Source organism: Myodes glareolus, chromosome X (assembly GCF_982192425.1).
Source record: "Myodes glareolus chromosome X, mMyoGla1.1, whole genome shotgun sequence".
Lineage (NCBI taxonomy): Eukaryota > Metazoa > Chordata > Mammalia > Rodentia > Cricetidae > Myodes > Myodes glareolus.
In genome coordinates this window covers 6888047-6912676 of record NC_142053.1, presented here as the reverse complement: position 1 = coordinate 6912676, position 24630 = coordinate 6888047, and the positions used below count along the sequence as shown (strand labels likewise).

Below are 24630 nucleotides of genomic sequence, written 5' to 3'. Positions count from 1 at the left end.
CAGTCTGCCCCAGCCATACAACTGTCAATCACATTCAGAGGGCCTAGTTTGGTCCTATTCTGGTTCCTTCCCAGTCCTGCTGGAGCTAGTGAGCTCCCATTAGCTCAGGCAAACTGTTTCAGTGGGTGAACCCATCATGGTCTTGATCTCCTTGCTCATATTCTCATTCTTTCCACTCTTCAACTAGACTTTGGGAGCTCAGTTCAGTGCTCTGATGTGGGTCTCAGCCTCTGTCTCCATCAGTTGTTGGATGAAGATTCTATGGTGATATTTAAGATAAACATCAGTCTGACTACAGGGCAAGTCAAGATTGGGCCCCTGCTCCTTTATTGCCCAGGGCCCCTCAACTGAAGAATGGATAAAGAAAATGTGGCACATTTACACATTAGAGTACTACTCAGCAGAAAAAAAAAACACACTAATGACATCTTGAATTTTGCATGCAAATGAATAGAATTAGAAAACACCTTCTTCATTCTTAAAATTAAAGGGACAAATTGTTATCTGGAATGAACTGTGTGCCGAGGGAGGAAAGATAACAACACCAACGGAACAAAGACTAGTTAAAAATTGACATTTTTTCTTATCTTCTTTGAATTCAAATACGGAGTCCCATTAAAGTCCATTATAATGTAGTATGAAAATATAGTAAAGAAAAGCAACACTGATGTATCAGGTGCTGAGTTTCCAGTCCCCACAGCAGAGAGTCTTCTTTAGCATCTCCCCTATCAGTCCAGCTTCCCCATGAGCAAACAGCCCTTATTGGGAATAAATGAGCCAGGTTTGATAGCTGCTGTCCCAGTTGATTCCAGACCTTTGGGGTCTCATTAAATTAGTTATTGCTTTGAGACACTTACTGGTTTCCTAATGTCCTCCAAATGAATGGATATAGCACCTAATATAGCCCATCTTTCAGGAGTAGCTTTTGTTCATGGAAAATGCAAACTGTAGGCAATGAGATTACTTGTGAACCTTCCAAAATACTGTTACATCTGGTGCAAAGCTGTGGCTCAAGTGCATTTGGTATCTTTGATTAATATAAATCATTGACATCCTTGAGAGAAACTAAACTGCCCTCTGAAAGTTAGTTTCCCCTATCCTCAGTCAAAAGGTGAGAGAGATAAAAAAGAACTGTATAAAAATTTAAGATCTTTCAGCTACACCAGATGTTTTAGAAAAGAAACAGCTCAGTCATTCAAAGAGCTTGATTTTATGAGGTGACATTTTAGATTATGATATGACATTGCAAATTTGACATGATTGTGCTAATTGTGAGAAAATATGTTACTTTGATCAAATTAAAATGAAGGAAATAAAAAAGACATTGTGGTTCAACTTATAATAAAGAACAGCTCATCCTTGCAGTTTTTTGAGTGTTGTCAAAGTTATGTACTCAACTTAGGATGTAAAGTACAGTTACAATTTCATTGCCAGTAGCCCTTTGTGTGCTTATTGTTAAGAAAAATTTAACATATAAGTTTTCAGATGTGCTGTTCACCTAATTCTGATTCCTCCTGCTGACTGGCATGAGACAGAGTGCTAGATTGTATTTAACTGGTTTTATTGTGACATGACTATGATGGATGTGACATGGGGCCTCTATTATTCGCTAGGGAGTGTGACCATTAATGAAGCCATTAGCTGAGCTAAGGCAAGTGAGGAAAATAGGGAAAATGCCATTATTCTGAAGCCATTAAGTTGTAATCCACTACTTTCTTTCCTTACTCAAAAAGGCATCTTCTTTTTAAGGCCTCCATGACTGTCCTTTAAAGATTCATTAATTCACTAATTTTCCAAGGAGATGAAGGTGAACAGAACAGTTGAAATTTTAGTCAGTCCAGAATAACATATTAACATTATGAAGGTATCTGTGTTCATTGACCAAGCATATCAGGTCACTTTTATACAAACCACATTACAGCAAGTGACATGCTGTTCTAAGCTTAAGAAAAAGAATACTATAGAGTTCATAAAGCTCCTTCATACTTGTCAGTGAACACACAGGCCAGAAACTGTGTACTCCAATATTACAGATAAGAGAACTGAGGTTAGTGAGGCTAGAAGATGTGTGGAGATAGATTTCCCATTTAGATACACACTGGAACATCGCATCATGAATGGTGATTGTTACATCTAGGAGTTTTACTGTAAAAGTGAAACTAACTTCTGGGTAAGTGCATTTCTTTAAGAAATGCGTGACTTGTGTTGTATTTTGAACAAAGTCTGTGCAAATGGTGTTTAAATAACAGCTTAGTCATAGTTACTCCGTGCTTTGCCTGTTTTGTTAAATAATGGGTGCATTCTTTGACCATTGTAAGCTTTTTCTGCATTGATTCTGATGAAAAATAAGAAATGCTATCAGTGAGAACCAAGTGTATTACATAAAGTCCCAGGAATCATGCCCTGTGGTTGGCTTTAGCCCACCCCAAAAGTGTTTAGCTTTTTAGGCTGAGTGAAGACTACTTCTTAGACAAGCAAAATATTCTTAAAGGTAGAGGCTTTGGTCTTCAAACATTTAGAAATCCAATGTTCGCAAAGTACCAGGTAAGTAAGAATCACTTCTAGAGGGATACCAAGTCCAAAGTCATGTTTCCTCTTTTATGTACTAAGGAAAATTTGTGCCTCTCAGAGCCAGTAACTGGCATCACCAGTCATAGCTTATCTGTAAATCTATGCATATTCCAAACCCAGTGTGCAGGTATTTTACACATTTAATGGTCTATATAGACAGAGGCTATAAGTTTTCATCCCCTACACAAGGGTGTTGCTTTTTAGGTGCTTGGAGCAAGAAGATGTATGATGCCATACTGAGGATAAGATGGCTGCTTGGCAGACTGATTTAGCATCCAACCCTGTCTGCACATGCTCATAGGCTTGAAAGGCTGTCAGAAAAAGGCAGTCATGGGCTAAGAAGGAAATGGTTTGGGAGTAGAAAACAATTATTTCTCATCATATTCTCCTGTGAACTAGGTGGACTAAATCCCAGACCATGGAGCATAAGAAACCATTTGTTCACATAGTGATGACAGGATAGGATCACTTGCTAAGAGAATGCTTTTTAACAGTCTAGTATATCTTTGACCATTTCGGCATCATCAGAAGAGGACCCACATGTGAAATTTGGAACTTTGACTTACATATCACAGGTGGGATCACCATCAGCAGATGTTCTAGGAATAAGGTGTACTTGCCATTTCTCCGTGAGTTTGACAAGATCTTCCTAAGACCTTTTGGTGCTCTAATAGGAAGAGAGAAGTCTTGGAATGGGCCCCCCTAAATTGTGGAACTTGGCATTCAAAGTGGAATTTACAGATTAGTGGCATAAATCTCACTTTATGTAATGTGTGAGGAATGCCTAATTTGAGGTCCTTACACAGGCCTCCTGATTCTCAGTCTGCATTCTTTGAAGATAGCCAAGGAATACATGTATGGCTGAGACCGAAGAAGCCCTGATACTGTGTGCTGCTGCGAGAGGCTTCATAGTCACTGCAATACGAATCTTATATTGGACCAGTAAAAACTGTGTCCTTCAGCCTTACTTTTGCAAAGGAAAAGGGGAGGTGAACTTTATTAAGCTTCTATCCAGTGCCAATTCCTGAATATGCTTGCCATATGTACATCTATTTGCTCACCCTCCAAAGCAATTCTATGAACCAAGTTTTATCTTCATCATCTTATAGATAAGGAAATTAAGATTGAAAGACACATAGCAGGATGTACAAGGTCACAGGGTAATTGTCAAAGCTGAGGTCTAACTATCAAGTGTGAGATTTCAAAATCTTCTTCTGATTGCATACCATAAGAGAGAGCAAACAACAGGTCTAGAATAGTTGGAGCTACCTATGTCTTAAGAATATGGAGTGATTTCATTAATACTATTTAGTAGCTCTAATTATTATGATGAGATTGTTTTAATAATATCTTTCAGTTTCTCTTGATAAACATACAAGAATAGCTATTCAATGATATTGTGAAAAAGTGTTGAGTTATAAAGATATTTTGAGATGTTTCACTGAATGTTTAATTTTTTGCATGTCTTAATGTTGTCTTTTTATCAACAGGGTTAAAGTGGGTGAACGAGTCCTTTGCTTTTTCTATGCATATCGTTTCTTTATTTTTTTGAACGAGTCCTTTGCATTTTCTTTGTATATTGCTTCTTTATTTTTTGCCTTTCTTTGTTTCATGAAGACAGAAGTCTTTTATTTATTTATTCATTTATCTATTTATTTATTTATTTATTTAAAATTTCCACCTCCTTCCCTCCTCCCTTTTTCCTCCCGCTCTCCACCTCCCCCTCCTTCTCTAATCCTAAGAACAGTCAGGGTTCCCTGCCCTGTGGGAAGCCCAAGGTCCTCCCCTCTCCATCCAGGTCTATAAAGGTGAGCATCCAAACAAACCAGGCTCCCACAAAGTCTGTCCATGCAGTAGAATCAAAACCCAGTGCCATTGTCCTTGGCTTCTCAGTCAGCCTTCATTGGACTTAGCTCCCAAGGTCCAAATGAGGAGCAGAAAAAGGGAGAACATGAGCAAGGAAGTCAGGACCACGAGGGGTGCGTCCACCTGCTGAGACAGTGGGACTGATCTAATGGGAGCTCACCAAGGCCAGCTGGACTGGGAGTGATGGAGCATGTGATCAAACTTGACACTCTGAATGTGGCTGGCAAAGACCGAAGCCTTTTAAGTCACAATAGCTAATTACCTCCCTTGGGTATCTCTAGAAAGATAGAAATCATGGAAAAGGTCAACCCAGTTTAAGCTAGTAATTTGCTGCAGTTTGAGGTGAGGTGGTAACTTTTCAACTTGGAGTAAATGATCAAGGACTGTGGAAATGAACATGGAATGGAAACCAAGTGAAATTTATTATATAATCACATTTTCTTTGAACAAAATGCATACCACCATTAGTATGCATTCCACTATAAATGGAATCTTCTAAAGTTCAACAATTTGTCAGTTTGCTATTTGAACAACTTTCAAAACTTTTTCCATGTATACTCATGACTTTCATAAGGGTGTCTCAGTTTGAAAATGATTTATTGCTTTAAGGAAACAAGAAAACAAATGAGTTTATCTATTTCTCTGTATTATTCTGTCTTCCCCTTCCTCTTTCTTTTCCACTCTCATTTCCTACTCTTTCCCCACCATTTGAAATAAGTAAGTATTATTAGTGTGTGTGTGTGTGTGTGTGTGTGTGCGCGCACACACGTGTGTGTATGTGTGTGTGTTGTATTCTCGTTTAATTCAAAGAGTTTTTTTAATTACTTTCCTGGTTTCCTCTTTCACCCATTAAGCGTTTAGTAATGAGTTGTTAAATCTCCATGGGTTTGTGTATTTACTATAGATTTACTTTCTGTCAATATTAAGTTTTAATAGATTGTTATTAGAAAGGATACACAGAGTTATTTCAATTTTCTGAACTTAAGATTTTTTTGTGTGTGTCCAAGGATGTAGTCTGTTTTAGAGAAGTTTCTTTTAGCTGATGTTTAGCATGTATACTCTTTAGTGTTTGGGAAGAACTTATTGTAGATATCTGTTAAGTCCATCTGATGTATCATGTGGTTTAAATGATATTTGTCTGTTCAGTTTTTGTTTAGATGACCTGTATATCAGAGAAAGTTTAAATAACCTAGTATTAATGGTTTGATGTTAATCTGTGTCCTTCATTCTAGAAGTATAATTTATGAAATTGTGTGTATCAGATTTTGATGCCTATGTGCTGTGAATACTAGTATCTTTTGATTAACTCTTCCCTTGATTAGAATGAAAGGAACTTCATTGGACTCTTCTGATTCATTTTAATTTGAAGTCAGATGCTAGGATTGCAATGACTGCTTGTTTCCTGGTCCCATTTGATTGGAGTATCTTTGTCCATCTCTTTACTCCAAGGTGATGCTTATCTTTAAAGCAAAAATGAATTTCTTGTAGACAGCAGATAGATGCATTTTTATTTCTTGTTCCATGCACCCACTCTATATCATTTGATTGGCGAGTTGAGGCCATTAATGTTTTAAGTTATGATTGAAATGTGTCTGACATTGACTGTGTTCTCAGTAATCCTTTTCCTTTAAGTAATTATAGCTTCATTTGTTTTCTTTCTACACAAACGTGGTTATTTTTATTCCTCTCTTCACCCTGAAATTCTGAAATGTTATTTCTGTATTTTCTTTTGGCTTGGTCTGTTAGATAAAATTTTTAAGCTGTTTATATATTATGGGAAAAATTTATTACTTTTTAATAATGAAAGATAATATCGCTGGATACAGTAGTCTAGGTTCATAGTAGTGGTCTTTTAGAACTTAAAAGGAATTACTTCAGACTCTTCTGGCTTTAAAACTTTCCAATGAGAAATTACCTGTTAATATGTTAGTTTTCTTCTATATGTAGCATGCCTTTTTGTTCTTGTAACTTTCAATATACTTTCTCTATTCTTAATATTTAGTGCTTTAACTATGATTTGCCATAGAGATTTTCTTTTCTGGTCTTGTCTTTCTGGTGTTCTATGTGCTTCTTATATGTGTACGGGTGTGTTTTTCTTAGTTTCAGTAAGTTTTCTTTTATGATCTTGCTGAAGTTTTGTTCTATTGCCATTGAATTGGTATTCATCTCCCTCATTTATTCCTTTAATTTGAAAGTTATTTTTGTGGTATCTCATATTTCACATACATTCATTTTCTGTGCTTTTAACTTTTTCTATATTCATTGCTAGTTTGGCATAGCTCTTCTACTTTATCTTTGAGTCCTGATATCCTGCCTTCTGCTTGATTAATTCCACTTGTACAGCTTTTCATTGAGTTTTCTAGTTGGGCTATTTGGTTTTCAAATTCCATCTTAATTTAAGTTTGAGTTTTCTTCAATATTTCTATCACTTCATTGAATTCCAGTTTCAAATCCTGGAGTGTCTGCTTCATTTCTATCAGCCTGATGTTTGCATTTTCTTGGGCAACTTTCAGGAATTTGTTCTCAAGTTCCTTCTATTTAAATTTATTGAACTGTTTCTTCATGACTTCTTTAAATTTTTTGATGGAATTTATAATTAATCTTTTAAATCCCGTGTCTTGTGATTAATTATACAATTCATATCAAATGCTATTTTTATATGATTGGTGAGTTTTGGGGTGGGAATACACCTTACTTTTTCATATTGTTTGCATTTCTGCAATGAGACCTGGGTATGTGTACTTAGATTAGGTCTGTGTCTGATATATAAACACAGTAGGCTAAAACAGAGCACAAGATGTGCAAGCCGATTTGGACCTAAGGATTGGGTGTGATTTAGGTGGAATAAAGCCAAATGGACTCAGTGTCTAGGCTGGCATGCAGACATGGTGCACACATACTGATCTAACCCTGAAACTTTGGGTGTATGTCTAGGAATAATGGGTGGTTCATGGAGGGGAGGATCAAATGAACTCACGTAGCTAGACCCCAGCTTAAGTTGTAAGGACATGGCTGGCTAGAGAACTGGATGTGCCATGTGAGGGAACTATAGGTTGTTGCCAGGCAACAGAGTCCTTTCCTGTGCCTGGAGGTTGGAGTTAGCATAAGCAGTATTGGCCAGAACTGGTCAGGGCACTGGAAGTAGGAATGCCACTAGATAAAGGCATTGGGGAGGCTTTATGGAAGGGGAGATTGGGTGGACTAAGGCCATGGCACAATATGTTCTAATTATAGATATTTTTAATATTTGTCAGTAGAATATAATTTTGTGACATTGGTGAGTTGTCACACAAAAAATTTATTTTTAAAAATCTCAACTTTCTCTAACTCTCCATGTCTCCCCATCTCTGTGTGTGTGTATGTGTATGTAGGTCAGAAGACAATTTGTGCACGTCCAGTCTCTCCTTCTACCTTGTGAGTGCTGAGGATCAAATTCAGGGCATCAGTCTTGGCAATTAGTACCTGTATCTGCTGAACCATCTCTCTAACCCTTCAATTACTCTCTCTACTAAATTATGTTTATAGGAATTCACTTAGTGGCAGAAGAGTAAGGGCAATAATAGCAATAATAAAAAGCACTGATGATTATACTTCTGTACACATTAAAGGTGACATCAATAATATCAAAAATCATTAATAATACTAAATACTGTCAGATACAAAATGGATTTTGAATAGAACCTGTAAATGTTACTAAAACTATTTTCACCCTCATGAATTTTTAATTTTATATTAGCTCCTATTTTAAAACTTTTACGAAACAGAATTGTAAGGAGAGCCAGCAATGTCCATTCTTTGTAACAGTGGATTTGGGGACAGATGTTCATGTGTCCTCTTAGAAAATACAACCAAATGTCATTTTTATACTATGTATTAAGAACATATATGGATGTCAAGACAAGTTCCTTAACATAAAGTTAAGTATGTTTCTGGATATACATTACAGTGGTGATGAAAACAAACTTAAGAAAATTCAATAGCCAAAAACTCATTTTTGGCAGGATTTATGGCTTAGCGTTTAAGAGATCTGGCTATTTTCCCAGAGAACCTGTTTGATTCGCAGCACCTACATGATGGCAAACAGCCATCTGTACCTCCAATTCCAAAAGACCAGAAACCCTCTTCCGGCATCTTTGGCCAGTGTACATTTGTTATTCATATATACGTGCAGCTAATGCACTGATATACATAAAATATCAGCAAACAAATCCTCTAAAAAGCAATATTTTTCATAGAAATTCTTGTTCAACAATGACAACTCTAGATTTTAAGTAACTGACCTTTACTTTTTTATCATTCTCCATTAATATAAACATAAATAATTCCTTCTAGCTTCAAGTGAGAGAATCTCATGGATGGGTGAATGTCTATGGTTCTAATCTCACATATTCCATAAGCTAAGTCTTGATAAGCTAAGACTTGAGACTTGTACCTCATTTTTCCTTCAGTGCAGGCCAGGGATATTGAGCATTTTAGTTGAAACTGTGTTTAGGTGCTGAAAACTCCTTTTTTTTTTTGCTGTAGTCATATGTTGTCATCTTAACATTAATTCATTCATGTTTGTTTGAATGACATGAGACATTTATTTATTGAGCAGCTACTAACATGTTGACCTTGCTTTCCAAGAAGCAAATAATGACTGCCCACAAAAAGCAAACAAACAAAAAACATAAATGTAAATAAGCCTTTTAGACTTGGTAAGATGGCTTAGTGGATAAAAGTGCTTTCTGCACAATTACAATGACCGGAATTTGATTCCTAGAATTCATGGTGGAAGGAGAGAACTGACACTAAAATTTTGTCCTCTGATCACACATGCATGGTATCCTGTACATTTCTCACACCATGTATAAGTACACACAAAATATAATAAATGAATAAATGAAGTGCTTTTAAATATTAGAACTAAAGAAAAAATATGACATCATAAGACAATAGATAGAGAACTCCTTTCAGGGAGTAATATGGCAAGAGTAGCATTATTGGTTTGTACATGTAGAAATGGGTAATGACAATCTAGTGAAGATATATATATCAAGGAACAGTGTGTGGATCATCTGACTGGCTATGGACTAAGGACAAGGAGGAGGCTACTGACTAGCTGAAAATAATGAGAACTGACTTCCTTTAGGAAAGAAGTACTAAGAGCTAACAGCATGAGATAACAGTGTGGCCATTCTGCTGGTAACTTTTGTACTTCAACATGGGATGACAAGTGTGGTTTACACACACAGAGCGCGAGGTCTTGAAAGCAACCTTGACTTTGCATTCCTAGCTCTGGGTGTCTACAGTTAGAGTAGTTGAGGTGAAGAAGTTCAGTTAAGAGGCAAGCTGAAGCAGTACTTTGATTTCACCAATGGCCTATAATTGTAAGTGCAGGCATTTGGAATACCTTTGTGCTTTCAGACCAAGCAAATTCTCATTTGAATTTATATGAGTATAACACAGCAGCAATGCAAACTACTATGAGTTTACAAATGTTCTTATATGCCACAAATATCTTCAAAAAAGTCTAAAATATGGAGTCTATATTTGTTTAGGATTTGTCTTTGGAATCTATCCTAATAGGTTGGCTGACAAACTCTAGTGGGCCTAAATCTAACTATTGATAGTTTCAGTTCCATAGGGATGGAATGCTTTGATTTCACCTTAAGGTAAGGCCTACAAATACATTTTCAAACCAGAGTCTTTTAAAATGCTTCCAATAAGTAAGTGCAAACAATAAGCCATATAAGTAGTTTATAGTCTTAGTCTGTCCCTAGGTCCTTTACAGTTCAGAACATTGCAGAATATCTGAGTTTATTCAAATTTAAGCAATAAAAACTCTTTCTTGGAGACTTGTGTTTTAGCTAGAAGTATGTCCTTAGTCCTGGTGCTGCCTGACTGCCTACAGATGTACTGAGGAAAGGTTTACATCTCCTCTTGTTCATGTAACTGTTACTCTCCACTGTTCTTGCTCCCAAGCTCTTGTATCTCTGGAAACTTCCTGCTGACTCAGCTGAAGTCACATGCTAAGCAGTGTATTGCAGTGTTCTATGGTCAGTTCAGCTCAGCCATCTCCCCATAAGTGAGTTGTGGTTTCCTAAAATACTTACAGCAAGTTTTGTGCTGGATTCATGTCACACTTTTTGCCAGTTTATGAGTAGAAGTAAGATCAACCCCTGTTTTCACCATCTGTTGCCCCTGAATTAGGCTGACAAAACTGATGGACTTTCACTGAGATCTTGCTAATACTTTGTCATGTGGAGCTCTCTTTAGCTGCATATTGGAGTTTTCTGTAGTAGCAATAGCCACTTACACCTAAAGATAAACCCAAATAGGTGACAGTTTCCCCATTTGAAACCTAACAACTGTTCTAGTCTTCCAGTATAGTCATGTTCATCAAGTGGGACCAGCTTTAATAGTTCAAATGGATTCTAACAAATTTATTCATATAATTAATAGAATAAAATTTAAATTTTTATGCAGTTATGTCATAATATAAACTAGCTAGATACAACTCTTGTTATTTGTGAAGATGTCACATTACAGTGCATGGGTATAAATGTTTTGGTCTTTATGATTTTTTGTTTGAATGAAAATATAAGGATCACATAGCTAAGACAGACTTTGGAAATCATCTGATTTATTCTATTATAGTCATTAACTTAAGATGAAAATGTAGTTGGTTTCCAATGGTACCCTGAGAAACTGTTTTCACAATTGATAGTAAAGTCAGCTTTTTCTGTACCAATTCCCTTATCTGTGATTATCAGAGCCTCAACAAATACTTGTCAAATAAATGAATGGACCTTTATTGTAAATGCATCAATTTATTAACAAGTAATATCTAAACACATAATTGTTGAGGAGAAATGTAAATGAGGAAATGGACAGTCAAGGCACTAGAAAATTATCTGTTAAATGTCAGCTAATTTTTTTTCACATTCCAGAGGAAATTTGTTTCATCTTATCCAGTTTGTAGAGTTCCCTCCGTTACATACTACCCTCTTTATATTTAGGAGAAATTATTAATTCTTTTCTAAATCCACTCTTCTGGCTGAATAATCACAGCCTTTGTACATTTTTTTTTAACAGTCATCTCTCCTAGCCACTAAGAGTCTGCATTGTACTCTGATCCTGGAATGCACCATAATCCTCTCTCTGTTGTAGAGTCCAGGCCTAGATATACCAAAGTGAGACTTAAGGAGGGATTAGTGAGCATTTGCTTCGAACCTGAATGATGGCAATCACAGGCTTTGTTAGTGGAGAAAGAAAACATTAAGACAATAAGGGCTTGGTTAGATTTGTGGTGAGATTTTTTTGTACTGCTTTTCTACAGTTGCTATTTCTAGAACTCATCTATAATTTGACAAAATAAAAAAAAGAGAGAGAATGTCTCCTTGCTGCTCCCTTCCACTCCTGGCTTATGAAAACAATACACCTAATAGTTTATTATGCATTTTCAAACAGCTTCCTTTAAGAACTGGAGAAATATTTCACCCTTTATGCAATTCTAGTGCACAAAGATTGTCCTTTAGCTGGGAAATATTGATTTACTATTGTTTAGGCCCCAGCGGAGTGCTTCTTATCTCTATGACTGCATTTTGGTTAGAATGAGAGTTGACAGAATTCAGATTTAGTTAAGTGAAGTGTGTCAGCATTGGTAAAATGTTAAAGAGTGAGGACAAATGGGATATTAACCCAGGAAATTTTGTGTGCATTTTGTGAAAAGAAGCCATTTCTGAAATCAAGACCTTTGTAGTGTAGATTTGCAGATGATAATTGTTAAATTCCTAAGTTTCCTTGTAAATCAAAGGAAGAAGTTTTCACATGTTTTATATAGGTTCAGCCTGAAATAGAAAACCATTCAAACATCAAACATTAAGGGAAGAATTACATCAAATTTGCTACTCTGATTTTTTTCTTTTTTCTTTACTGTGATTCTTAATTTTGTCTTAAATTGATCCTTTGTTATTTTTATGTATGCTCATATAATAAAGGCAACGAACAGTACACAAAAGTAAGCCTAGGTTGACTGACATTGTATAAACTAAAATAGTATATACATATATGTACATGCTGAAAAATAGAAGGAAATGCACTAAAATGCACTAATTATGATTGTTATTAATACACGGTGATGTTATAGACTATTTTAGTTCTTATTCTCTATATCTTATGGTTTTCTTTAAAGATTGGAAGCATGTGAACTAGGATTTTTCAGTCTTGGCATCACCGACATTGGGGTAGAGGAATGCTGCAGTGAGGGGCAGTCCTGTGCATCATTGCCTCTAGCCACTTGATGTCATTAACATGTGTTACTCCAGAGTTATGATGAGCAAGAATGTCTTTAAGCATTGCAAAATACCAGCATCATGGAGGTTTAAGGAAAATTTAGCTCCCACTGAAAACCACTTACATACAATGAACCAATATTTTCTCTGTGTGTATGTGTGGTACATACTTGTACATGTCTGTATGGGTACACATGTTTATGCAGGTGAATGTCCACAAGTATGTACGAGTATGTACCAGAAGACAATCATGTGTTCCTCAGGAGCTGTTAACCGTTTTTGTGTGAGCCAGGCTCCTTCACTGCTCAGTAGGCTAGGCTGGCTAGAGAGTGAGCCCAGGGATCTTTCTGACACCTTTTCTCAACAGGGAGTACATATGTGACCTTTGGGATCTGAGCACAAGTCTCCTTTCATTGGGTTTTCTGGAATTTCCTTCCATATTAGAAAAACTGAGAACATAAACGATTTCTCATAGTTTATAGCACACACTTATTATATGTATGTTTGATAATGAGAAATTAGCAACTTATAAATTAGTTTTAGGCACACAGACCTTCTCTACTGTAAACATACTTGTGGGTTTTCAGAAAAGCAGAGAGCAAAACAAAGGATATTGGATAGAAGTTGAGGTGCTCCCTACTTGTAATTTTTGGAATTCAGACTGAGTCCTGTTCTAAAGACTCACTATCCAGCAAAGGAGCCATCAAGAAGGCCTCTTCTCTTCTGGAAGATCTTTGTGTAGTGAAGGGTTAAGTGAGCATGAAAGTGCTAGTTCTGCACGGGCTCCAGGGAGGCAGCCTCTAGGCCCTTGGAATATTTTGTCTGATAAGAGTATCTTTGTACACCTGAGACCTTGAGCCAAGGCAGATAGTTTATGCTAACAAAGCAGGCTATGGTAGAGGCCTTGAGTCACTCACTATCTCTGACCACTAGAGCAGTTAGCGACTGAATAACTAAGGTCAAGTATTTGAGTGCGTCATACCTTCGGACTGACTCCAAACAAGAGCTATGTACTGAACTCAAGAGCGCTTTCCTGCTGTCCTTCTTGAGTAGCCAGTGTCTTTGGAGTCCAAGGGGATGTTGGAGCCCAAGAACATGAGTAGGGAGAAATTTCCCTGCAGACAGAAGATTCAATCTACTTCAGGAGGTGCCTGGCCAGAATCTTCTGCCCTTAGAGTTCCACCTGTGGCTGCATTCAACAGGATGTCTTTTGACAGGTAAGCAGAACAAGAATGTATCTTCTAATGGCCTTTACTTTTCAGTACATTTTAAGCAGTATTCGTGAGCCACCTGCTATGCTTTTTGGCATGTTCATGTTGTTGTTTTGCTTTGATAACAGAGTGAATGAGTTTGGTAGTACAAAGTAAATCTTTTAACTTCAAATTTTATGTCTTCATGTGAAAGATAAAACAAAATCTGAGAGAATGCAAGGGCTTTATGGCTTCTGACTTTTCTGTTCTTTTTTTTTTTTAATTGAGCTCTACATTTTTCTCTGCTCCCCTCCCTGCCTCTTCCCACTTCAACCCCCCCATTTCCCCATGCTCCCAATTTACTCAGAACTTTTGCTACTTCCCATGTAGATTAGATCTATGTAAGTCTCTCTGTTCTGTTTTGAAAGAACATTCTTAGCTATGTATGTAGATATTGGACCATATTTCACTTGCTACTTCTGTAATGACGACTGCACTTAAGTCAGTCAGGGTTCTGGCTTCATTTGGATTCTTTGTTGTTGTGGAGATGGGGAAAAACCACACAAAAAAATGAGCTATGATTTCCATTAAGTCCATCATGGAGGTGAAACAGGGAATCACACCTCATACCTAGAGCAGGTGGGGATATCAACATTTTTCATGGGCTTCTCCCATCTACGACCAAGCACATGTTATAAAGATAAAAGGATAACAATGAGGACCCCAAGAGAGGCATGCATAGATGTAATCTACATGGGAGGTAGAAAAAGACAAGATTTCCTGAGTAAATTGGGAGCATGGGGGACCTTGGGGGAAGGTTGAAGCGGAGAGGAGGGGCAGGGAGGGGAGCAGAGAAAAATGTAGAGCTCAATAAAAATAAAAAAGGACAAGATCTTTCTATTACGTGACCTATTCTCTCTCTGTATCTCTCTCTCTCTCTCTCTCTCTCTCTCTCTCTCTCTCCCTCTCTTTCTCTCTCTCTCTCTCTCTCTCTCTCTCTCTCTCTCTCTCTCTCTGTGTGTGTGTGTGTGTATGTACACATGTATAATCTTTTAAATTGAACTATAACTGATACAAAAGGAAATGCACAGAGCTCAGGTTCCTAGTTTAATTAGTGTGTATAATTTTATCCACCCACACAGATAACCATCTCTCAAAGCAAACTTTGTTCAATAACAATATAATAGAATTTTAAGATTGCAATTTAAAATTTTCTAGGAGCCATGTTAGAAAAGGTAACATGAAATCAATTTTAATGCTGTATTTTAACTTAATGTTCTTATTATCTTTTCAACATGCAACACAAAAGTTACAACAAGAATTTTCATTTTTTGTTGATGATTCTTTGAAGCACAGTGTATTTATAACTCATCTGGATGCAAACTTTTGACAACCTCGAACATGGAATGTTCTTTGACAGTCTCTGAAGGGGGTATAAAATGAAAAGGCTGTGCATGTGTAAGCAAGTGCTCAAGCAAAATATTTCCTATGGGTGCCTCCTTCCTAGTTGCACTGAGTACCCACTCACAGTTGGCAGAAAGAGGATTCTTTCTGGTTGTTCCGAAGACTAAAAGTATAAATAAAGTCTCATTCCCTTCAAACTGTTGTCTGTCTTCATCAACCTCATAACATCATGCCTCTAATACACTTGAATATCACCAAAAAGATAGCCCAGTAGGTAAAATACTTGAACAAGCACAAGGACCTTAGTTTTGAGGCACTATGAATTATTTCTAACCTCAGAACTGAGGGTTTTCTTACCACCCAACCTAGCCAATCTGGTGTACTCTGGTTTATTAAGAGACCCTGTATCAAAATAAGTTAGAGAGGAAGAGCAGAAAGAAAGCAGTGTCAACATCTGTCTTACACATGCAAACAAGAAAGCATATCCATAGATACATGTGTATGCAGACAGATATACATACCAATACACATCAATAAATACACACTCACAAAACTATCTCTCTTTGGTAAATATGGGACACTCTCTGAGCGTTCCCACAAGAAAGACAATGACATCATTCTTTCTCTCTGATAGCCTAGAAAACAGTGGAAGAAGACATTTCTGTATATTGTTTTAGGGAATTATTTCATAGTTCTCAAGTTAGAGTAAGCTTCTAGAGATTAGATCTGTTCTTGAACCATGCTTAGAAACTCATAAGGCAAAGAAGCAATGAGAAAAAAGAACAGAAAATAATAATGATAATAACATATATTGTCACACTGAGCCAATGGTTTTGCCTCTCTGAGCCTTCTCTTTATCACTTATAAAACATGATTACACATATTTATCAGAGTTGCAAGACATTAAACAAAATCTTTCAACATTTTTGGAATGACTGCCTCATTCATTCATCTAACAGATATTTTAAGTCATATAGCATGTGCCATATATTAGGGTAGTTGTGAACAGTATAGCAGCAAATGATTGGGGTACAGTCCATATCACTACAATAATTGATGTCTTCATAAGGGGTTTGTTATCATGAGTGGAGGCCAACATGGGAATGGCCATTAAGCATTTGGGAAAGGATGAGATGTTGAAGTCACATTTTCTTATGCTTACAGGGAAAATGGACTGGAGGTTGTTGGAGGATTAAAATGAACAACCTAATTATAAGTAATATTCCTGCTGAAAATGGTCTAAAGTTATCAATATGTTTACTAATACTTGGGATAATTCATGTACATAAATGAAACCAACTGGGATTATTCTGTCATAAGTATAGTTGGAGATATCGAGACACTTTGGTTTAATATGCATGTGCTGTGTCAAACCAGGTATACTTCACTTTTTAAGACCAGGGAACTTACAGTATCAGAATCTTGTACCCTAACCTTACTAAGTGCTTTCAGAATGCTGTTGAGACTTCAGGGGCTTTCTTCTTTGCTCTCTCTTTTATCAATTTATTTATTTATTAAAAATTTCCACCTCCTACCCACCCCCTTTTCCCTCCCTCTCCCCTCCTCCCCTCCCTCTCCAATCCTAAGAACAGTCAGGGTTCCCTGCCCTGTCTTGCGTTTCTTCTCTTCTTTCTATTTGTTCTCTATACAAGGTCTTGCCACATTGCTGGAGTTCGACCCAAACTCATAGTCCCCTTCCTCTCTTTCCTAATTGCTGGGATTTCAAGCAAGCACAACTGCATGCACAACATCAGGCTCACAACAGAATAGATGATTAACAAATGTGTGTTAAATGACTGGACTATGCCTTTGTGCCTCAGCACCCAACCTAGTTTATCAAAGGCCATCCCATAAGTCAACACAAACAGAACAGTGCTGGTTCACTGCCCAATAAAGGGTCCCTGACCTGTAAGAACATTTGGACTTCTCTCTGTCATAATTTGCTGTGATCTTGGGCAAATCACTTATTTCCTCTGGGCCTGTTAATCACATGCTATAAAATAGTGAATATTGACTCCATGACCTGGGAGCTTCTCACACTTCTAACTCTGTGATCCTCCGACTCTCAAGGTTCATTGTTTCCACTCTCTTGGCTCCTCACACTCAGACTTGAAGAAAGTTTCTCAGTCACCTACAGTTTGGGGAATGTAACTCAAAGCAGTTTTCAAAAGAGTACCATTGTCAAGAGTTCTGGTGGAGCTGTCTGACCCACTTGTTGGTACAAAGGAAAAAAAAGGGCAGTGGAAGTATATGGTCTCTATTGGAATCTCTGTTTAATCATGTGCCAGGTAAGCCCTTGATCATCTCTCTGTCTGATATAGAGGAAGAATTAACCCCACACTGACCTATATTTAAAAGATGCATCTGAGCATTGGCCTAAAATGTTTCTAAGTTCAGTCAAGGTAAAGTAATTTTTCCACCTCTTAGCTATATACCATGTTATCCTATTTTTTAAGCACTTGACTTTGGTTTGCCAAGATTCGGACATCACCAGTATGGACAGTTTTAGGGTAGTTACTCATTAAGTCCACAACCCTAGGGCAAAGAGCAGTAAGAGAGAATCTAGGAACAGGAAAGCCAAAATCAATTACTATATACTCCCCAGTTCATTTTATTTATCCTATGTAGTACCCAAGTCATCATAAGAAATATGTCTGCATATGTAAGTCTGTATTTTCTTCCCTAGAATATTCAATCATTTTTATCCATCAAGTTATGCACATGCCAATAACCCTGCAATTTACGGGTGCTTGCTATTAGGTTTTGTTTAAGTGAGTGCCTTCCAAAAGTAACCAGCTTTCTTTTTAAGAATAAACCACATGAGGTGAATTTTCCTACAACAAATTTCAAATAGGGAGTTTTCAGGCTGTAATTTAGATGTAGCTGTGGTGGTTTATGAACATAGCAAGTGTAGGTGTGTGGGTATGAGGCTACCCGGTTGTGTATTCATAAATGACTGGAAGCCAGAAGGCAAAGTGAGAGCCAATGGGAGGGGGTTCAGCTCAGTTTCACATCTCTAGCCTAAGGCATTAGATGCTGCTAATTCTTCAAAGACCAAAGATTTGTTTTACAGAAGAAATTCTGATTTGATTAAGATATTGCTTCCAGACCTAATGTTCCTTTAGCAAATCATGCCTACATTCATGATTGGAAATAAACTGCATGTTATCTAAGCATTAAAAAGCCACATGATTTGGAACTGTTCTACAGAAGTAACATTTACTGTAATTACAGTACATTTAGATTGATTATAGCCCTGGTTCCAGGCGCCACCATACTTAAGTTTGTATCAGCATTTTCATTATTAACCCTGTATGAACAAGGTGATCATCTAGTGGTCCATTTTTGTTCCTTCAGGAAAGATTTGAGTTTTACATAGGATTAGTTCAGAATCCAGTTGGGTAGTTAGGGTAACCTATATGAGATATTATTTCAAAGGAAATATTTCCTTGAAAATTTCTGTTTATGTAAAGAATCTCAAAAATAGACAGAAATTAATGTAGGAAAATGGAAATGGTCGTGATGCTAAGTCTGGAAATTGACTTGCTAGAAATGGCTTATGCTCCTCTTTATATGTTCTTAAAGCACTGACCGTAAAATTAAAAAGGTTGATATTGAATTGTCATTCCCGAATTTTACACATCTAACATGAGCTTGCTTCTGTTTACAGTGGGTTTCTACACTCCCCTGTCTTATTCCAGCAGCGCTATGGGACCTAAACTGTGGCAGTTTCCAATTCCATCTTTAAAAGTGGCCTTGAGAATCCATAAATGGTTCCATTTGAGAATCTTCATCCTTAGATTTTCAGCTCTTGACGGTGATGATGATTTAATTGGATTATTCATGACTTTTGACAAGATCGAACATCAAGTTTTTTTGTTTTGTTTTGTTTTGTTTTTTAGTGGCAGGAGCTCTGTGCACAAAGACTAAGTATCTTGTTCAAAATGCAGTGCTCATAAAAATCATTGAAGGAATTTAAACTCAGAAGGACCTGACTAGCAGCCTGCATATTTGCCAATTACATAATGTTGGCATTACAATATGTGATGTGAATAAAACCATAAGTTATTGCTTCCCAGTATCCTGGGTGAGTGGAAGTATGAAACAGGATTGTTTGGTCATTTTTTAAAAAACAAATTCTGTTAAATGAATGAAAGAATACAAGCAAAAGGGATGTGGAGTTTTCACGGCCTTCCTTTGATTTTTCTTTTCCTCCTCTATTTTGTTTGTCCAGGGTATATTTTACTTTGCTTAGTAGAGTTATGCAGGCAAGTGGTTCTGATGAAGAAAAAATAATTCCATTAATTCAGAATAAAATCAATGAGGGTAGGTGCTCAAACAGTGAGATGAATCCATGGGGATGGGGGCTTGCTGTGTTTTTCCTGACTGTCATGCTGAATCTTTGAAGTCAGAAGACAGTTTCTGGTTGTTGTTCCATACTCTTAGTACTCTCATCTCTCATGTACAGATCTACCTATAAAGCTACTGTGTCATCAAGACAAGTGCCATTTTTTCCTTTATGGCAAGAGAAATATTTAGAAGTAATAGAGAGTGTGTATGCTCTCATGAATGTTTCTAAATATGTTAAACAACACTAACAAAAACTTTCAAATCAAATCACCTCTTGATAATGACATTGTAATGTAAGCTACAACCTAAAGTTCTTGCAAATGTTACCGCCCTCCTTCCCAGTGAGACTGGCACCAGTTCTTTAGGTTTAATCAGCTGAAGGAAACAAATTCGCCAGAATCAAGTTTATTAACTTAGTGAAATGGAGAGAAAGAGCAATGGATACCATTCAGCTTTCTGTTGACTGCACATGACTATTTTCAGATGTGATGGCTTCACTGAGTGGAAACAACAGAAAACCAACAATCTAGACAGTGACTGGGAGACAGGAGAAGCCTCTTTGATGATCTATCTTTCATTCTCAACTCTAGAAGATTTCAGTGTGCAAAATTTTGGATGAAGGATAAATAACAGTGAGCACCAAGACATCCCTTCTAAGGAGATACATTCATCTCTTGAGAAAAGCTAGTGGCAATTGGATTTGCTTTACTTCAGATGACTGGGTAGAAGAAATGCCTTATTATCTACCCTACATCATAGATATTTATTAGCTTAGGGAAGGGCCCACAACATGTCATACTCTGCAGCTCCAATAATTGAGAAGAGTATTATTTTGATGTGGTATTTGAAAACATCAAAATCAGTGCAGAACTAAATCTAAAATGAGCAAAAGATGAACATTTTAAACAGGCACAGAATCTACAACAGTGCAGTTCTGAGTCATATTGGAGCCTAACGCATATAAACAAACAAACAAACAAATAATTAAATAGATTTCTCATTTTGATTTTAAAAATATTGCATTTAGTTACACTTCTCTTGATTTTGTATTTGTGTGTACATGCCTGTGTGAGAGAGAATCAGAGACAGGCAGGGAGAGAGAGACAAAAAAGGGACACACACACACACACACACACACACACACACACACACAGAGAGAGAGAGAGAGAGAGAGAGAGAGAGAGAGAGAGAGAGAGAGAGAGAGATGCTCCCTGTCCTACTGCCATCTTTGAAATTTTTACTGATATTTCCTGGCACCATTCCTCCTGGTTTCAGTCAGAGTGTTTCCATGCTGGATTCCCAGGGTACTTTGTAGGCCTTCCAGTGCAGCCATGAGACTGTAATTCTTTATTTGGAGTAGCCTTCTTTTTCAGAAGGGCATTACTATTTCAGAATAAGGAACATGCCTTTATTTTAAATTGTTCTTTGCATTTCCAATACTCATGAAAGGTTATTTGAAGACTCAAACATAATTTCTGGTTGTTAAAGACAACAATCAAATGAATTAACAAGTTAAATGAGCAAATAAGAATAAGACATGAGCCTTTCAATTCGTTAACAAATTAGCATTCCTAAATTCAACTGTGGTGGGTCCATCTTGTCCTTCTATTTGAGAATTGGAAGTCCTACGGAGATGACCTCACTGGTCCTAGAACATTTTCATTACAATTACCATCTAGAGGGTGTTCTTTGCTCAAAGTACACAGATGAAACCCACTTCACAGTTTGCCAAATAGCGAAGTAAGGATGAAATCCACTTCCAGAAACTCTTTCCTAAGCATTGATTTTTCTCACTTTCTTATGGAAAACTCAAGATTTTCCTCCAACTTACATGTCTTAGAACAGTGATGATATTTTGTCAAGTGTTAGCATGATCATTGAATCCAGTCCTAGATGAATGTGCATTTCTCTTATGTCTGAGACACTTAGGATGACAAATGTACTATCATTAGGCTATATTTGGTAACTAATAAAGAAGTTAACAAAGGAAAGTCCAAACTGTCTATGCAATTGAGAGGCATCATTTCTGTGATGCAATAGGGGTAATGAACTGTTTGCAGGAAAAGCTATTTCTTCCAAAGCATTTGGCAATTTTTTCTTCATTAGAGAAAAAGCATCAGAATTATTTGTCATCCCCTTTGGGAGGCATCTTGACATACCCTCATCTGCCCCTTTTACCTTACCCTGTACTCTGCAGTTTGACACCTTTTTCTTTTCTTGATTATTTATTTTTACCAGTCTTCTGTAAGTTTTCTTTTACCCTTCTGATGTAAAGGAAGATAACTCCATTGCCTTCTTATTGCCAGAAGTTCAATGATACTTCTAAGCTTAGTTAAAACGTAGCCTCTTCTGAAGAGCAATCTTAGCAGTCTTGGACTTTTTCATACTACATTTATAACACTCTTCATGTTTCCTTTACTTTACATTATGCTCACTTTCTATGGATATTTCTCATATCTCTGTGTAAACCAGCTTCCATGGTCATTTAGTACATCATACAGTAGTGTTCACTGGAGATTTAGGGAATGCTTAAATTGAGTAACGATCAGATCGTGATTCCTTCTATAATTCTCTTGCTTTGAGTCAGAAGGAAAGTATGTAGAGGTAATTGCTTTTGAATCTGTTCTTTGCCATGGTTTAAAGCAAATGGAAACTTGAATATAATATATAGAAATGAAATAAAGAGGCAAGAACATAATGCTTGTTTTCAACGGTAGCATGGGTTTGCTGGGGGAATATTATAATTTCAGGACCTTTGATTTTAACTAAGAACCCAGTAAGCAGTACTTGGCTTTGAGAGTATAGAAATGGATATATATGGGACCATCATATTAGTGAAGAGCTGAATAGCTCTGCTTGGAGGAGTACTACAGAATTTGTGTTTTAAAAATGTATTTATGATATGAAAAAATAATTCTACCTTCTTAGGTTATACAAATGAATTTAAAGCACTTAATTCAATATTCCCCCATAGGCATCAGTAGCACTAATTTATGAATGTTTTTATTGGAGATAACTTTCCTAAGAAACATAGCTAAAATTTTTTAAGGTCATTAGCTATAATAATTTTAAAGATATAGTTATATGAACATGTTAGTTTTACCTACTTAGTTTCCTGCTCTTTAACTTTTCCATTTTAATTTACTAATGATAAAATAAATCTCATATTGATAAGCCTTTTTCATCCTAAGGTGTTAAAAAAAACTTTAGGGGTATAAACGTAATTTAGTAACTTATATGCTGGCTCATGTGTTTATTACTGTAAAAGTAACATTTAATCACATTTTTATTTCATCAAGTTTTCATCCAGTCAACAGAAGAATTGCCATTGAAAAAAACATTTTAATAGAATCACCACAGTTTTCATGTCTAATTTATGGGCTGAAGTAGTGGTTGAGTGGTTAAGTACACTTGTTGCTCTTGCAAAGGACCCATGTTGAGTTCCCAACACCCACACTCATAAACATCTTTAAATACAGTCCCAGGTGATCCAATACATATTCTGGTCCCACATATAACACAGACATGCATGCAGGGAAAACACTTGAAAACATAAAAGCTAACATTTAAAAATTCTAAAATTTAAATATGCACTTGCTCCTATCTGCCCTTTTTCTTCAATAGCCATTCATGACACAGCAGTTGCACATCTCACTCAACATATAGAGGTAAAATGATTAATGAAATTGTTAGATTGCTAGGTTTGAAATATATGTGAGCATGCATATGTACTCTTCAAAGTGAGAAACAATTGTTAGATGTATGTGCATTTTTTAGTAATTTTCTTTCCCAGTTCTCAAGCACTATGACAAATAATTTAAGTGCATTATTTTATGTAATGCTTGTTTTCTGTAAATTACTATTTTCCCCATGTTGCAAGTGTGAAAATCAACCATCAGAATTACCATTTATTTTTCATAAACTTGTTGGTTGTTAGAAGGTACAGTCAGGGCTCAAATCCAAGTGTGGATAACTTCCAAACTTTGCTATCAACTGCTATCCTTTGGAAATATCCTTAGCTTAACCATATGTCAGTTTCTTCCAAGATTTCCAGGTTTTGAATAACAGTTTAAAAATAACAAAAGCATGAAATGATTGCTACATATCAAAACTGATTGATTAAGAATACCGTGGTAGATTTGTTTTATGATATGCATGATTTTGTGATTCTGAATGAGATAGAGTAGTGTCAACACTTAGACATTGGCTGTCTACTTGATATTGGCTGTCTACTTGATCCTGAGCAAGAAATGCAGCACAACAGTAAAAAAGTTACTTTATGACAGACATATTGATAGCTAGGAAGGAACTTCAAGACTTAGAATGAGTTTAAATACCACATAAGCTGTTGGTGAAGTTTCTAATTCCTCGGTCCTTAAATGAATTTCTGCAGAAAGGTATTCATCCACAAATACTGAACCACTCAGTTGTTAAAATGTCTGGCAGTGGTGTGATTTAGGAAAATATGGTCATTTCAAGTTCATGGTGCCGTAAGCAAAATCTTACTTTGTAGTCTTTTTATTTGCTAACAAAGTCCCAGAAGATTATTACTGTGTGTCTGATATTCTCTAGGCTATATCACACTCCCTAATAGGCACAAATGGTATTTTTGGTTTCATAGCATTATTTAATTTGTGGAGTTCATTAGTTTTTTGTGTCATTGTGTGGGTTATACATCTCTCCCAAGCTAAACTACAGACTGCAGGTGGACAAAGACTGATTTTATGTCTCAGTCTTTCATTGCACCTGTAATGTTGAATGATGAAGCTGGAAAATACTAGACAATCGATCAATATTTAATAATATAGGAATAGACAAAAATAGAGAACTGGTACATGATCCATACCGTGGTTTTAGACTTGATTTATATTATATAGACTCCTCTTCTTAATTCTGCAGTGCCAGCCTGATTCTATCTCTCTCGAGATCTAACAGCTCTGTGAGTTTATGTGATAGAAGGCAAGTCTGTTTGC

General features: G+C 36.6%; 1 protein-coding gene across 4 annotated transcripts in view; it reads left to right on the top strand.

Moving 5' to 3' along the window:
* Aff2 (ALF transcription elongation factor 2) overlaps positions 1-24630 on the top strand; it is a 536897-nt gene that overhangs the window by 47741 nt on the left and 464526 nt on the right. For 2 of the 4 annotated variants that reach the window (XM_085684654.2, XM_085684653.2), the window contains exon 1: positions 13713-13930. The exons of the other annotated variants lie outside the window; for them this stretch is intronic. In XM_085684654.2, coding sequence (XP_085540780.1) covers positions 13791-13930 — 140 coding nt within the window. In that variant the 5' untranslated portion in view covers positions 13713-13790. Of the gene's footprint in view, positions 1-13712; positions 13931-24630 lie in introns of those variants that run through there. 4 annotated transcript variants of the gene reach the window in all.